Source organism: Equus przewalskii, chromosome 15 (assembly GCF_037783145.1).
Source record: "Equus przewalskii isolate Varuska chromosome 15, EquPr2, whole genome shotgun sequence".
Taxonomy (NCBI): domain Eukaryota; kingdom Metazoa; phylum Chordata; class Mammalia; order Perissodactyla; family Equidae; genus Equus; species Equus przewalskii.
Genome location: NC_091845.1, coordinates 31,381,459 through 31,394,710, shown reverse-complemented (window position 1 = coordinate 31,394,710; position 13,252 = coordinate 31,381,459). Strand labels below are relative to the sequence as shown.

General features: G+C 54.3%; 1 protein-coding gene across 8 annotated transcripts in view; it reads right to left on the bottom strand.

Moving 5' to 3' along the window:
* Nucleotides 1-13,252, bottom strand: part of FAM3D (FAM3 metabolism regulating signaling molecule D) — a 37,316-nt gene that overhangs the window by 6,918 nt on the left and 17,146 nt on the right. For 4 of the 8 annotated variants that reach the window (XR_011527442.1, XR_011527441.1, XR_011527444.1 and 1 more), the window contains exons 4-8: nt 9,822-9,842; nt 6,284-6,401; nt 4,912-4,970; nt 2,205-2,388; nt 1,736-1,786 (exon numbers count right to left, since the gene is read on the bottom strand). Coding sequence is in view for 4 of the 8 variants with exons in the window: in XM_008519853.2 (XP_008518075.1) it covers nt 1,736-1,786; nt 4,912-4,970; nt 6,284-6,401; nt 9,822-9,842 (249 nt within the window). In the remaining 4 variants the exon portion in view is untranslated. The remainder of the gene's footprint in view (nt 1-1,735; nt 1,787-2,204; nt 2,389-4,911; nt 4,971-6,283; nt 6,402-9,821; nt 9,843-13,252) is intronic. The other 4 variants (XM_008519853.2, XM_008519846.2, XM_070576999.1 and 1 more) reach the window with 1 other exon arrangement.

Here is a 13,252-nt window from a genome sequence, read left to right as displayed (position 1 = left end):
AGCTCTGTCAGTGCCACCCTCCCCTGCAGTAACAGCCATCCCCTGGCCTCCCCTCGGTCCTCAGGGTGTGTCTGCAGCGTGGGGAGCACACCTGGAAGAGGTCTGTGTGGGCCCTGCTGCAGGCTCCAGGTTGGTTCATCCTCTGGCCCTGCAGACCTCACCCCTGAGCGGGGCCCTCTGAAGGCCTGGGCCCAGGACAGGGGCCCAGCTCCTGTCTCTAAGGTGGTGTTAGAGATCACCTTCCAGACATTCCCTGGCTGTGGCTTCCAGGCAGCAGCTTCCCATTTCCCATGTCTCAGCCCCCGCTTTGTTGGCAAAGCCAAGAGGGCTGCCTGCTCTCTGCCGCCGGGTGGCCCTCTCCCCTCTTGGGCTCGCATGTTTATGTGGGTGCAGCGAGGTGGGCTTTCCTTGGAGAGGGAGACAAAGATGAGGGGTTCGGGGCAGAAGGAAGCCAGCTGACTGAGAGCAGCAGGGCCCCTTCCACTTTGTGAGGGGCTGCCCGGGCTGAGTGGTCACATGCTCAGTGCCCTGTGATGCCCGATCCCAGAGCTGGCCCTGTGATCTCAGGGACATAGGAGGGAAACTGAGTCGAGCTGGGCTCTGAGAAGGGGGCTGAGCCCAGTTCATCTGTCCTGATGGAAATCAGTCCTTGCAGGGCCCAGACCTCTGCCGTCTGCCAAGGGCTGCCCTGCTGAGGTTTCACTCCTTGTTGAGGCACCCATGTCGGAAGGGAGGCTGGGTTGCCATACTGGGGTGGCATACCGGGGCATGGGGTGGCATACTGGGCCCGAGACTGATTCCACTACATTTTGGAAGTTGTCAGGAGTGACAGGTGAGAGTCCCGCTCACCCACTGCTTTGCCAGGCGGCTTGTGGACGAGGGAGGAAGCCGCTGTCTGGGCCTCCTGCCCCGGTAGGTCAGTGCTCTGTTGCTGGGCTGCACTCAGGGCAAGGGGCACAGTGATTTCCTAAGGTATGGCCTTGTGGACAGAGAAGCTCAGAGAGCATGTCTGTGCAGAGAGAGAAGAGAAGACATCTGCAGAAGGGTGCAGAGAGCTTGGAGCCTCAGAGCTGCCCTTTCTGGGCCTCAGGAGGCCTTGTCCTTTCCTTGGGCCCCCTAGTGACCCTGTGGCCTTAAAATAAAATGCTGTTTACACGGCAGAGCAAACTGGGCCATACGCCCTCGTCCTTAGCACTTCAGTGCACATGTGCCTGGCCTCCCACTGCCAGCATCAGCATTTCTATGCTGAAGCTGTTCTCTGGCCTCCAGGTCCTCCTTTGTGCCGTGGGGCAGGCCAGAAGTGTGGGAAGTGCCAAGGAATTAGGGGTGGGAGCACCCAGCTCCCTTGCCTCCTGGGATCTCTCTAAGGCCTGTGTTTGACACTGGCTCCCGAGTTCCAATTGCCCACAGCGTTCAATGACTTGATAACACACTGTCCTGGTGGCCTTCCTTTCCCTGTCTCCCTTCCCCACTCCCAACTGACATTTCCTCACCTCACCCCCTCCCAAATAAAACAGTGCACTGAATCCTTGTCTCAGGCCCTGGATCTGGGAGAGCCCAATAAGACAGGAGAAAGGAGTTTCAGAGGCAGCAGGACGCCCTTCAACCCCTACTCTGCCTCTTTCTGGTAGTCTCCGTGAAAACAAGAGCCAAGGGCCCCACACCGCGATAGCTCCTCTGCCACAGGAAGGAGCTCAGCCCACCCCTCAACCTCAGTGCCAGCAGAGGGGCCTACCTCCAGAGTACATGTCGAAAGAGCTCTCTCTCTGCACTGTCCCCGTGCTTCCTAAGGGAGAAGAGCGCAGAACTGTTATTTCCTGTAGCATGGCATTCTGCCTGTCATTTTTTGGAAAATGGCTACTTTGTAGTCTAAGGTCTAAAAATAGACTAATAATGGAATAAAATCAGGTTCTGTAGAAAGCAGGCAGGACTAAAGTAGGTGCCGAATAACACTTGGGCTGATCTGAGAGGCACAAGTACATAAAGGTGGGTGGGGGGGAGAGGGTCTCTGGAATCGAATGGAATCCAACCAATCTGGGTCTGTGCTCTGCCTTGCCACTTCCTAATGCACGACTTAGTATTTGGACCTCAATTTTTCCGTCTGTACAATGGACTGTGGGAACTAAAAGAGATGTAAGCATGCAGGATAAATTTTAGCTGCCAAATAGTAATAAAAAAACGACAGTCTTCATCATTTTTCCCACCTAAATAGGAAATCTGCATTTTGAGTCCTCCAACTCTTGAAGACAAAGGCATTTGTGCCGGGCTGAACGGTCCTCCGGGTCCCGAGTCCAGTCATCTGAATTGTGTTTGTGGGTTTTGCAAAGGGTCCAAGTTCCACGTGGAACCGGTGTGCAGGAGCAAAGTCGCAGTTCTCCCGCGCCGCCACTAGATGGGGGTGTTGCAGAGGGGATCGCAGCTCTATTTTCACCGTCGCGCCCCGCCCCCCGTACTGCGGGTTGTGGATTCCTGGCAGGTGGAGACAGCTACCCGGGTAGGAGCAGCTGTCCTGCTGGGTGGGGGCAGGCTCACATTGCAGCCCCTTCCCAATTCTTGCCGCCACTAGTGTCCAAGCCCCTTGAGGCATTTCACCTGGAGCCCTTGGAAGGGGTCTGTAAACCCATGACACTGCTCTCATGACGGTGTGCGTTTGCGGATTCTTCTAGAATTAGGGGGAGGAGGTGTAGTCTGAACAGTTTCTCAAAGGAATCTCTGTCCCTCTAAAGGGTTAAGGACCACCAGTCTTTAGCGATCTCTTTGTTGTTCTGGCCTGTTACAGATGAGGACCCTGAGGCTCCAAGCGTGCTCTGTTAGACTTTGCACAGCTGCCATGCAGGACGCGCTGCACACATGCTCAGAGACATTTCTAGTCTAGGGAGGCCTTTAGCGGAGTGATTAAAGCCTGGAGTCAGCCAGATCCGGGTTCAAATCTAGATGATTCTGTTGGCTGTGTATTCTTGGGCAAGTCCCTTAACCTCTCTGAGCCTCCATTTCTTACCTGGAAAATGGGGATCCTGAGCATGGCTCCATTCTAACATCGTGATAAGGTTAAATGAAATAGCTAGCGTACAATAAATGCTCAATAAATGTTAGCTCTTAGCATTACTGGTCCTTGTTTTTATCTTTGGGCTTTGAGAGGGGTGGGGAAGGAGGCCCTAGCGTGAGCCCCTCTCATGGGAGAACATTCAGAGGTCTTCTCTGGGGGTAGCTATGTGAAGGAAGATGAAGCCAGCAGGGTGCAGCCACGTCAGCTGCAGCTGGAGCCCTTTGCTGCCCTCCCGGCCAGCGGTGAGTGGAGATTGACAGTCGATGCAGAGTGAGTCTCTGACGGCCTTCTGGGGTCTGGCATGCCCGGAAGAGTGCTCTGAGACCTGTCTGGGCCCCAGCATGCCCTCCCTCCAGGGAGGGGCCACCATCGGAGTGACTCGGCCTTGCTCTCTCCTCAAGACTTCGGAGGAGCCACCGCTCGGCCTCTTGCCCCTCCAGGAGCCTGCTGCTTCCCGGGGCCCCCAGGAAGTTGGCCAGGGCTGCCCTCCATCCCCCTCCATCTGGGCTCCATCTTGGTTCCAGGCCTTGACCTCTCCCCTGACCCAGTGGGATTTCTTGGCAGAGGGGCAATGGCTCCTCTAGGAGCAAGGGACCAGGTTCCAGTCCTACCCTGTCACTTACTATGTGGTCATGCCACTTGCAAGCTTGACCTTTTCCCTCCTGAGCATCCTTTGTGCGCTTTTCCCATCTGCTGTAACCTTTGTTCCAGGAAGTGGCTCTTCGATTCTTAGATCCAGGGAAATGGCCCCTCTTCCCCATCTAAGAGTGGAGGGCAGGGGGTCTTGGCTGGGGCCAGACCACCTGGTCCTTCCTCAGCTCCTGAGTACTCGCTCCCTCCTGAAGCGTGCGCCTGTCTCACGCTTGGCCTGCAGTCGGCCCCCTGGGCACCACCCACTGGAGATGCAGCCTCAGTGAGACTGTGGGCCTCCCCCGGGTCTCCCTGCCTCCAGCCTCCCTACTCCAACCTGGAGGGAGGTTTCTGGATTGCAGGCTGGGCCCTCAGGCCCTGCTCCAAGCCTTTCTGAGGCTCCCTGCCGTGCTCTGCTTCAAGCCCACTCTTCTTAGCAGGACACCGAGCCCCTCATCCTCTGCCCGTGTGGGCCCCCCCAGCCTTACTGCTCACCACTGTCTGCTTCCGTGTTGCAGCCAGAGAGGCCTCTGTGGGCCCCCAAACCCTTCTCCCCGCTCCTCCTCTCCTTGCACAGTGTAGCCCCTGCCTGGAGGGAGACCCCCCTTTTCTCCTGGCCACTCCCTACTGCTTTCAGGCCTCAGTGGACCATTCCCTCCCTCTGGACGCCTCACCTGACTAGACCCCCCCCCACCCCCCACCCCCCCCCGCTCTAGGTCTCGATCCCAGAGCCGTGCCTCCTTCTCCGCTGTGGATGCTGACCACATTCAATTGCTTGTGAACTTCCTGGACTCTGGGGCCCATCCTTCTAGTTCACAGCAGACCCCCAGCACCCTGTACGGGGCCTGGCCCCCAGCAGCTGCTATTGATATTTGTTGAATGAATGAACGTAGGCATGCTCTCAGTTGGTGGGCCCACACTGTCATTGGTTGTCCCCTGGTTTCATGTGTGTTGGTTTGGGCTGGGGTGGCCTTGAGGATGGGGTCAGGTTTCATAGGAGAAGTATACTCTGCCAGGATAGGTACACGCGGCAGGGGCCTGGCCAGGACTGCAGGCAGGACTGGCTCTGTTAGAACTTCTGTGCCCGCAGGCCAGCCGGGCCTCCTCTCCTGAGCTGCAGGTGACCCTGGGCATGTGGCAGGAGCTGAGCTGATGTCGGCTGAGTGGATGCCCAGCTCCCTCCCGCTGTGCCTGAGAGCCTGGGGGGGCTGTCTGGGGGAGGACCAGCAACTCACCGTTCACCAGGGCAATGTTCAGCCCTCTGCCCACATTGTTTTTCACAGGACTCATGATCCTGAAGAAGAAGAAGAAGAAAAACAGAATACAACAGCCAGTCCTGAGTGTAGAGTGAACACTGCTTTCGAGATTCTGGAACTCGGAGAGAGCCCACACGAGGCAGAAGCATCAGGAAACCCACGGAATAATCTGGGCCATCTGTTGTCTCCTGGAAACGAGTCGGGGGCTGGATTCTCCGAGGAGTCTCTCCAGGCATGTCTGGACCAGAACAGTCTGTTCAGAGCAGAGGGACGGTCCCTGCCTGGGGCTCTGAGGTGTTGGAGGTGGAGCCAGCCCGCCTCCCCAGGCCACAAGGAAGGCAGAATCTGGAAAGTTGCTGCCATCCTGCGGTGTCTGGGATCCTCACCTGGAGCCCAGTTGTGTTCCTGCCTGCCCAGCATCCGCACCCCCATCTTCTGGTGTTCCTTGGGAAAACTGACCTCCTCTGTCACAGGCCAGGTGGTTCTCAGGACTGACCTCTCTCCTAGGCCTGGACAAGCAGAGCATCCTCTACCCCTGGCCACAGTGACAGGGCCAGGCATGGTCATGTGACCCAGGCCAGCCAAGGAGACCCAGTCTTGGGACTTTTGCAGGGATAGTTAAGGTAGGAAAGCTTTCTTCCCAGTGAGGTGCTAGACTTGGCTACTCTCTCAACCCAGCTGATGGCCTCCCTCCTTCACCACATAAAGAAGTCCATTATAGGTAGAAAAAACTGAATCTACTGACAGGAAAGCAGAGCTGAAGATGGTGTGAGAGGGAGTCCTGACCACATATTTGAACCTCTGGATTCAGCTGGTCCTGAAGCCCACTGTCTCTGACCTTTTGGGTATGTGAACCAATAAGTTCCCTTTTTTGACTAAGTACGTTGGAGTTAGGTTCAGAATCCTGACTAAAACCCCTGTCTCTGGCTTCTTTTGTAGAATGAACTTGCTGTCCTAGGGCCTTTACTACTCAGAAAGATGGGTACACAGTCCTTGTCCTACACCTGAGTGGAAGTCCTGGCATCTGCTGCATTTGGACTTTGATGCTTGGCTTTGATCTGGAACCTTCCCCACAGGCATCTCCCTTCTAGGAAGCCCAGCAGCTTGACTCTCAGATGGACCAGAGTTCAAATCCTGGCTCTGTCATTAAATGAGATGATGCCGTAAAGCATTTAGCAAGGTGCTAGCAGGCATGGAGCTGTTAGGATTATTATTATTTGTGACTCACCCACCCCCAGTAAAAGGAAGCAGGTGGACATTGTGGGCTGGTCTCAGGGCCTGCCCCTGCAGCTTCTGAATTTGCGAATGAATGAATGAATGAAATGAAAGAAAGGAAGCACAGGAAACTTACAAGTGGTTTTCGAAGCACATGGAAGGGCCCACGACGTTGGCTGCCCCGCTGCTGAGTTTAAATGAAAAGAAGTTTTCCGGGCAGGGCTTGCTGAGGCCACACTTGGTCTTCTCAACCCCTGGGGAAGGAACAGACCAGCCTTGGTGGCAGCAGCTGTGTGTCCGACCACCCCAGAATTAACTTTCGGGCTTCCCTTCACAGCCCCAGCCCCAGCACAGCGCCTGGCTCAACACAGGCCCTCCCTCAACCCGGTAAATGCATGTGGAGTCATGGGTAGGGAGTGGTTAGTAACCAGAGTCACTGTGATTAAGGGATTCTCTTGAGAACCTTTCTCTTGGGCCACAGCAGCCTTGTGAGGTCCTGGAGGCGCCTGTTGACAACCTCCTGGGGCCCCAGCATGGTGGGAAGAGCGCCTCCTGCCAGCCGGGTTCCCTTGGGGCAAGTCTTCAGTCTCCTTGTACCTCAACTTCCTCATCTGTGAAATGGGACAACTACGGTGCCTTCCCCACGGGGTTCTTGTGAAGAATAAATGAGCACAGGTTAACGCAGTATGAATGGCTATGCTTCTTATTCATTCATTCACTGAGCACCTCCTATGGGCTCATTCCTGGGACACAACAGGAATAGGCAGGCGCTCCGGCCCTCCCCCTCGGTGCTTAGAACCCGCTGAGGACTCAGCATGTGGCACCTCTGATTATTGTGGCTGCCATTAAGACCCATGTCCCCTCCACGTGGCCCTCCTGGGGCAGACCCAGGAGGCCTGTGAACAGCGTAACATGGAGGCAGGCCCCCAAACTCAGCTGCTGAGCCACTCAGCCCTCAGTGGGCTCCTTGCAGGCTGGGACATCACTGCCTTTCACCCTGGCAGGTTCTAATTTATATTAATGTGTGTGTGTGTTTTTTTTACCACCACCTGTTTGGAAGGTACCATGAGGAAGGGTTGGGTAAACATGGAATTAGAGAAAGTTCACCTGCAAAGGGGAAGTGGTGACTGGGCAGCCTCTTTGTCTTCCAGCCCCTGTGCTCGGCGCCTGGCTGAGCAGTGTGGTGTGAGCTTGGGGCAAGCCCGCAGGCGTCCTAGGAGAAGCTCGCACGTGCCCGGGCTTGCTGGGTGCTGGCCACTGTGGCGAGCACTTTGTATTTATTATCTTGTTAAATTGTCCCAATAACTCCTGTGCCTGCACACAGTAGGCACTCAATAAATGTTCACTGAATGAGCACATAAGAGCATTTGGGCGGGCTCAGCGGAAGGCCTCTCCTAGGCTCTCTGACAGCCCCGAAGTTTCAGTACACCCACCTGATGGGTGTAACCAGAGCTGCAACCAGGACGTTATCACCAGAGAGTGAGGGCCAGGAGTGGAGACCCCCACAAGGGGCTGTTCAGGAGAGAGTGGGTGTCCAGGCCTGTGGCTCAGGAGAGAGAGGGCTGGAGAAGTGAGCCCAACTCCCGTTTCCCACCCCCAGGACAGGACACTCCACAGAGGGGCCCAGCCCCTGCCGGCAGGTCTGACTGAGGAGGGATGCTGGGGAGGGGTCCTCTTCTCCCATGAGCCTTGGGGCCGCACCTCTGGCCACCAGCCCCCTCACAGAGAGGCTGGCTTCCTCTTGAGGCTAGAGGTTCTCACCTATGCTGGAGGGATTGCTCCAGCCTTGGGGACCACCCTGGAGTTTGCCCAGAGCCTACTCAGCTGCACCTAAGTCTAATAAAGTCGATGTCAACAGGCCGGCTTAAGCAGGCTTTTCTGGAATTGATTTTCTGACCATCCAGCCTTCACTGCTGGTCAAGCTGCCGGATGAAGGGGATGACACCCAGGAGTCTCAGCCACTGGGAGGCAGGGGATTTGCTCTCTGGTTCTGGCTCAGACGCTGCCTCCACCAGCTGCCCGACCCCTCCAGAAACCCCTCGCACTGATGCTCAGGGCATGGAGCTGAGCCCTGGAGGGGGTGCAGCCAGGAAACTTGGGCTAATCTCTCATGTGACTTGCCAGAAATCTCTCCCTTTAGCTTTGCCAACTGTAAAACGAGAGAGTTTGTCCAGATCAGGGTTGTCAAATAGGTTTCCTCTTAAATGTCAATGGATCTACTGTTAAATGCTTAATGATAAAGCTCTTGAGGTTACCCGTGGCTTAGAGGGCAAGAGTGCTGGGTTTGATTGGTGATGTCTACCGTGGGAGAGGGCAGGGTGGAAGGCAGCGTGTGTGTTTGGATTTGCCATCCCCCCAGCACATGATGTCTGAGTGTTTGTTCAGCACCAAGATGCTGTGACACTCTGTGTCTACTTCAGAATCTGACTCAGGAGGCTCCTGGGAGATGTGGCTGAAAGTGTGGTGTGAATGATTTGTGTTGATTCATTCTTTGCTTTGCAGGCTTTACTCTCTGTGACCCAAAGGGCACTGGGGCTCCCACACCCTTCTCAGTCAGGTACAAGTCCGTTCCTGGAGCTGCATCCCTCTGTAGTCACCCCCATCTTGGGGTGGGAGGGGAGGACCTGGAGGTGCTGCCTCTTGCAAAGAGGTGTTGAGAGGGGGGCCCTGGACTAGACGGAGGTTGACTCCCAGTCCACCACTTACAGCTACGTTGCCTTGGCCAAGAATTTCACTCTCTGAGCCTGTTTCCTCGTCTATAGGATAGGATAATTATGGCACTACATAGGGCCGTGGTGAGGAGCGTATGAGATGCCTGTGAGGTTCTGAATACGGTGTCTGGCACACCATCAGCACTCCATCATTGTTACTCTCATCACCATCACAGCTGTCCCTCCTCCCACCTTCTCTGCACCTCGGGAGCTGTGTTCAGACGTCCACAGTGTCCAGCATTCGAGGCCCTCAGTATTCCTGCCCTCCCAGTGCTCTCTCCACTCCTCACACTCGCATCCCTGACTTTGCAGCCAAGGTGTGACTGGAGCCCCAGAATTCCCGCCTCTAGGCCTTTGTGTAAGCTGTTCCCCCCTCTACAAGGCACAGCTGACAAGCCACCCCCTCCCTGATGCCTCCCCTGACCCCATCCCGCTGGAAGGTGGTGCCCCTCCTGAAGCCCGGAGTGCTTTGCCCTACCTCTCTCGGCACATTTGGCACTTCTGCCCCAACAATCAGCACCCCCTTGTTTTTGTTCCCAGGGGCCCCTGTAGTGCCCAACATGGCCCCTGGTACTTTGGAGCAGAAACCATGAGCTGAGTCTGGGGTCATTGCAGTCACAATAAGCAGAGCCCCATCCTTGGGGCTCCCAGCCCGGAGGGGAGTCAGAGAGGGGAGGTGGAGTGCAGGGCTGGGTGCTGTGACGGGGAGGCAGGGCTGGGGCACCGTCCACCTGAGTGGGGAATGGGGAAGGAGGTCGGTGGAGCTGTCCTTATCAGGCTGAATGGCTGAGAGGAGGCCACCCCGGCCACAGGGCTTGGGGGCTTCAGAAGGCACCACTGGGCCATGGGAGGAGAGCGCCAGGCAGACTCTGGAAACTGAGATTTTTCTAGAACCTGCAGGGCGGGAGTAGAGACCTTGGGACATCTCACCCTAAGGCAGAGGTGGGCTGGGGAGATACTCACGGGTCTCTCTGGGGACTGAACCTGCGGGAGAGAAGACAGATTCATGTTAGAGAGAAAGTGATTTGGGCCCCGGCTGCAGGAGGGAGGCTGGGGCTGGGGGCTAGGGAGTGGGGATTGGGAAGAAGGGACTTTAGAATGGCAGTGGCCTGGCCAAGCAGAGTCCCCCTCCAGTGGAGGGTGTTGAAATGAGCTACAAGTCTCATCTCATCTGGGAGTCCTTCCTCACTTGCTGCTGTGACTCCTTCACACACACACACACACTTATGTACATACCCGCACAGGCATATACATGCACACAGCCACATGTAGACACACTTACACACATGCACACACATGTGCACACTCATGCACTCATGCACACACGGATGCAGACATACATGACTCTCTCATGGTTAAAAAGAAGCAGGGCTCTGTTGAGAGACCCACTGCAGTCTGAGCCTCGACTCCTGGCCGTGTGGCCATGTGTGGGCTTTAACCTCCTGGAGCCTCCGTTTCCTTGGCTGCGCAGTGGAGGCCATCATACCCACCCTCTCAGGCTGTGGAGAAGATCCCGTGAGGTCAGTCTGGAAGGGCCCAGCCCAGCGCCTGGTGCCCTGGCCCCGGGGAAGGGGAGGACTGTGCGGCTGTTGTTCAGTCATGTTGGAGGGTCCCTGTCCTGACTCACTGAGGTGCTGGCCACCGCCACTGGGCTTTAGGGCCCTCAGTCACTTCCTGGCATCCTATTTACACTGTGTCCTGGTTGTTTCTGTGTTTCTATGTCAGGTCTCCCACCATACTGGCAGTAAGTGCTAGAGGACAGGGCTCCCAGAGACCATAGAAATGCCAGGGGGGGAATTCTCCTTTTTAGGGGGACTCTGCACACTGATGCACTTCCATTTGGTTCTTAGGGGGTGTCCATTCTAAGGTGCCTCTACTCTCTGCCTGCGAGGCCCCAGGAGTATCAGGTGATCCAGGCTGGGCGAGTCATAATATGACATTCCTCTGGAGACAGAGCCCTTCCCTAGGCTGACATATGGCCCTGGGAGAGAGAGAAGTGCCTTTTTCAGCTAAGCTGGAAGATGAGCATCTGGAGAGCTGGTAGGCATCATACCTGCCTTGGAGAGAAAGCTGTCCATTGAATGAAGTGAAACAGCAACAACCAGAGCCCAGAGACATAGAGAGACACATTCTGGGGACTTTGTGGGGGCCCCTAGATCCAGCCATATCTGAAGCCTGATTCCCAATTACATGACTCAAGACATCCCATTGTGTTTAAACCAGTTAAGAGTTTGGTTTGTCACTCCCATCTGGACGAGCCCTGCCTAATTTGCCAGGTAAATCAGGAGTTCTTAATCTCCTGATTTCTGTGACATGGACCCCTTTGGTAGTTTGGAAAAGTCTGTGAACTCCCTTTAGAATAAACTTATTCCTGCTTTTCTTGAGACACTTAGAACTTCCTATTCTACCAGAGTGCATGATATTAAGTGCATAAAATAAAATAGATTAGATTAGAAAGGAATCCAATGTATATATTATTATTACATATATCAATATAATAATAAAAACAAAAAATAAATTTGCACTATCATAATAGACGTGATTCTATATTAATGCATTAAATAATAAGGCAGGGGTGTGTGCAACCAGGTTAGGACCCTCACACGTAAAGGAACGGTCCCCTTTGCAAGGCTGCTGGTTTCGGATGTCCACTTTTCCCACCGGTTACTTTTCCCACTACTGTAAGCATTTCTTGAAACTCTGGATCCCGTTAATGCACTTTCATTTTTGTATATGCTGTAATTAAGTCTGTTTGTCTGCCCGACTCAGACCATGAGCTGGGGCCACGTGTTCCTTATTTTGGGGTCCCTGGGACCTAACACAGAATAGTCGCTCGATGAGTGTAGGTTGGAAGTATTGATTTGTCAGACGGCAGGGAGTTGAGTTCTGAGAGGGAAACAACTTCTGGGTTTCCTTTCGAACACTGTCCCCTCTCTCACCTCAGGCTGGGGCTTTCCACTCTGGAGGACAGTCCTGAGCTCCACTCCTGTCCGAGCCTCCTGCACTGATCTGGGTCCATCTCCTCCAAGGCCACCAGCCCAGCCACGCCACTCTCTATCTATAAAAAAAGTGCCCTAGGGCTGGGGATATGGTGGTCACCTTGCATATGTATCAGTCGTCCTGACACGGGTGTGGGCCAAGCTTGACAAGAAGTGGATGAGGTAAGGGGTCTCTGAGACTCCACTGGGGGGAGTTTGTGTTAAAGACGGGGTGACTGGCTTCTTGCTGCTGTAAAGCTGTGAGCTGGTCTGGGCCACTACAGGTTATTGTGTTTGACTATGTCAGTGGAAGTGGTTCTTTGAATTCAAGGAGGAGAAATTCAAAGGTATGAATTCCTTCCCTTCCTCGCCTTCCTTTGAAAGGAGTTGGATCTGGGAGTCTTGAGTTTCCATCCCTGTTGACATCTACAAGAGGAATTTGGGCAAATTTCTTAATCCCCCTGAGCTTCTCTTTTCTCAGACTACACATAAAACCATACCATGAGGTCATATGTGAGTCCACTCCACAGCCATACTGTGGACCACCCGATAGGCATTTGTGCAGATTAAATGAGACTGTGTATGTAAGCAACTAGCATCCACTACCCATCTATCCAACCATATATCCATCATCCACCCATCCATCATCCATCCATTCATCCATCTACTCATCCATCCATCATCCATCCTCCTTCCACCCACCTATCCATCTATCCATCATCCATGTACTCATCCACCTATCTGCTCATCCATTATCCATCCATCCATCAGATGATAGACATCCATCTATCCACCCATCCATCCATTTTTCTTTCATTTATCAAATGTTTACTGAGCATCTGCTCTGCACCAGGTGCTAGAAAGATGGATGTATGCAAGATAAAATCCTTGCCTTCAGGAAGTTCACATTCTAAGGGGTGGAAGTAGGCAACAAATAAGTAAACAGATAAGTAAACAACATAATGGTGGATGATGATGATGCTCTAAAGGAAACAGGCTGACATGAGAGAAGCTGAAGTAGGCGTGGCTATAGCTGGGGTGCTCAGGGAAGGCCTCTCTGAGGAGGTAACGTCTGAGCAGACACCTGAAGGCTGAGAAGGAGCTGACCACAAGGAGATCTGCACGAAGAGGTACCAGGCAGAGGGAACAGCAAGTGCAAGTGGAAGTCACTCAACGCACACACAGTTTTCTCTTTCTTTCCTTCCTCCTATCCTTGTTTCCTCCCTCCATCCTTCCTTCTTTCTTCCCTTCCTTCTTGGGGTCACATTTTCAAAATGGCCCTTGATGCAGGCACATGTTTTGGCTAAGGCCTTAGAAGGCTTCTCTGACCCCATAGGGTCTAGCCTTCCTGACAGCCTAGGGGTTTCCTCTCTGTCCCCCCACCCGCAATGGCTGGGGTTCCAAAGGCCCCACATC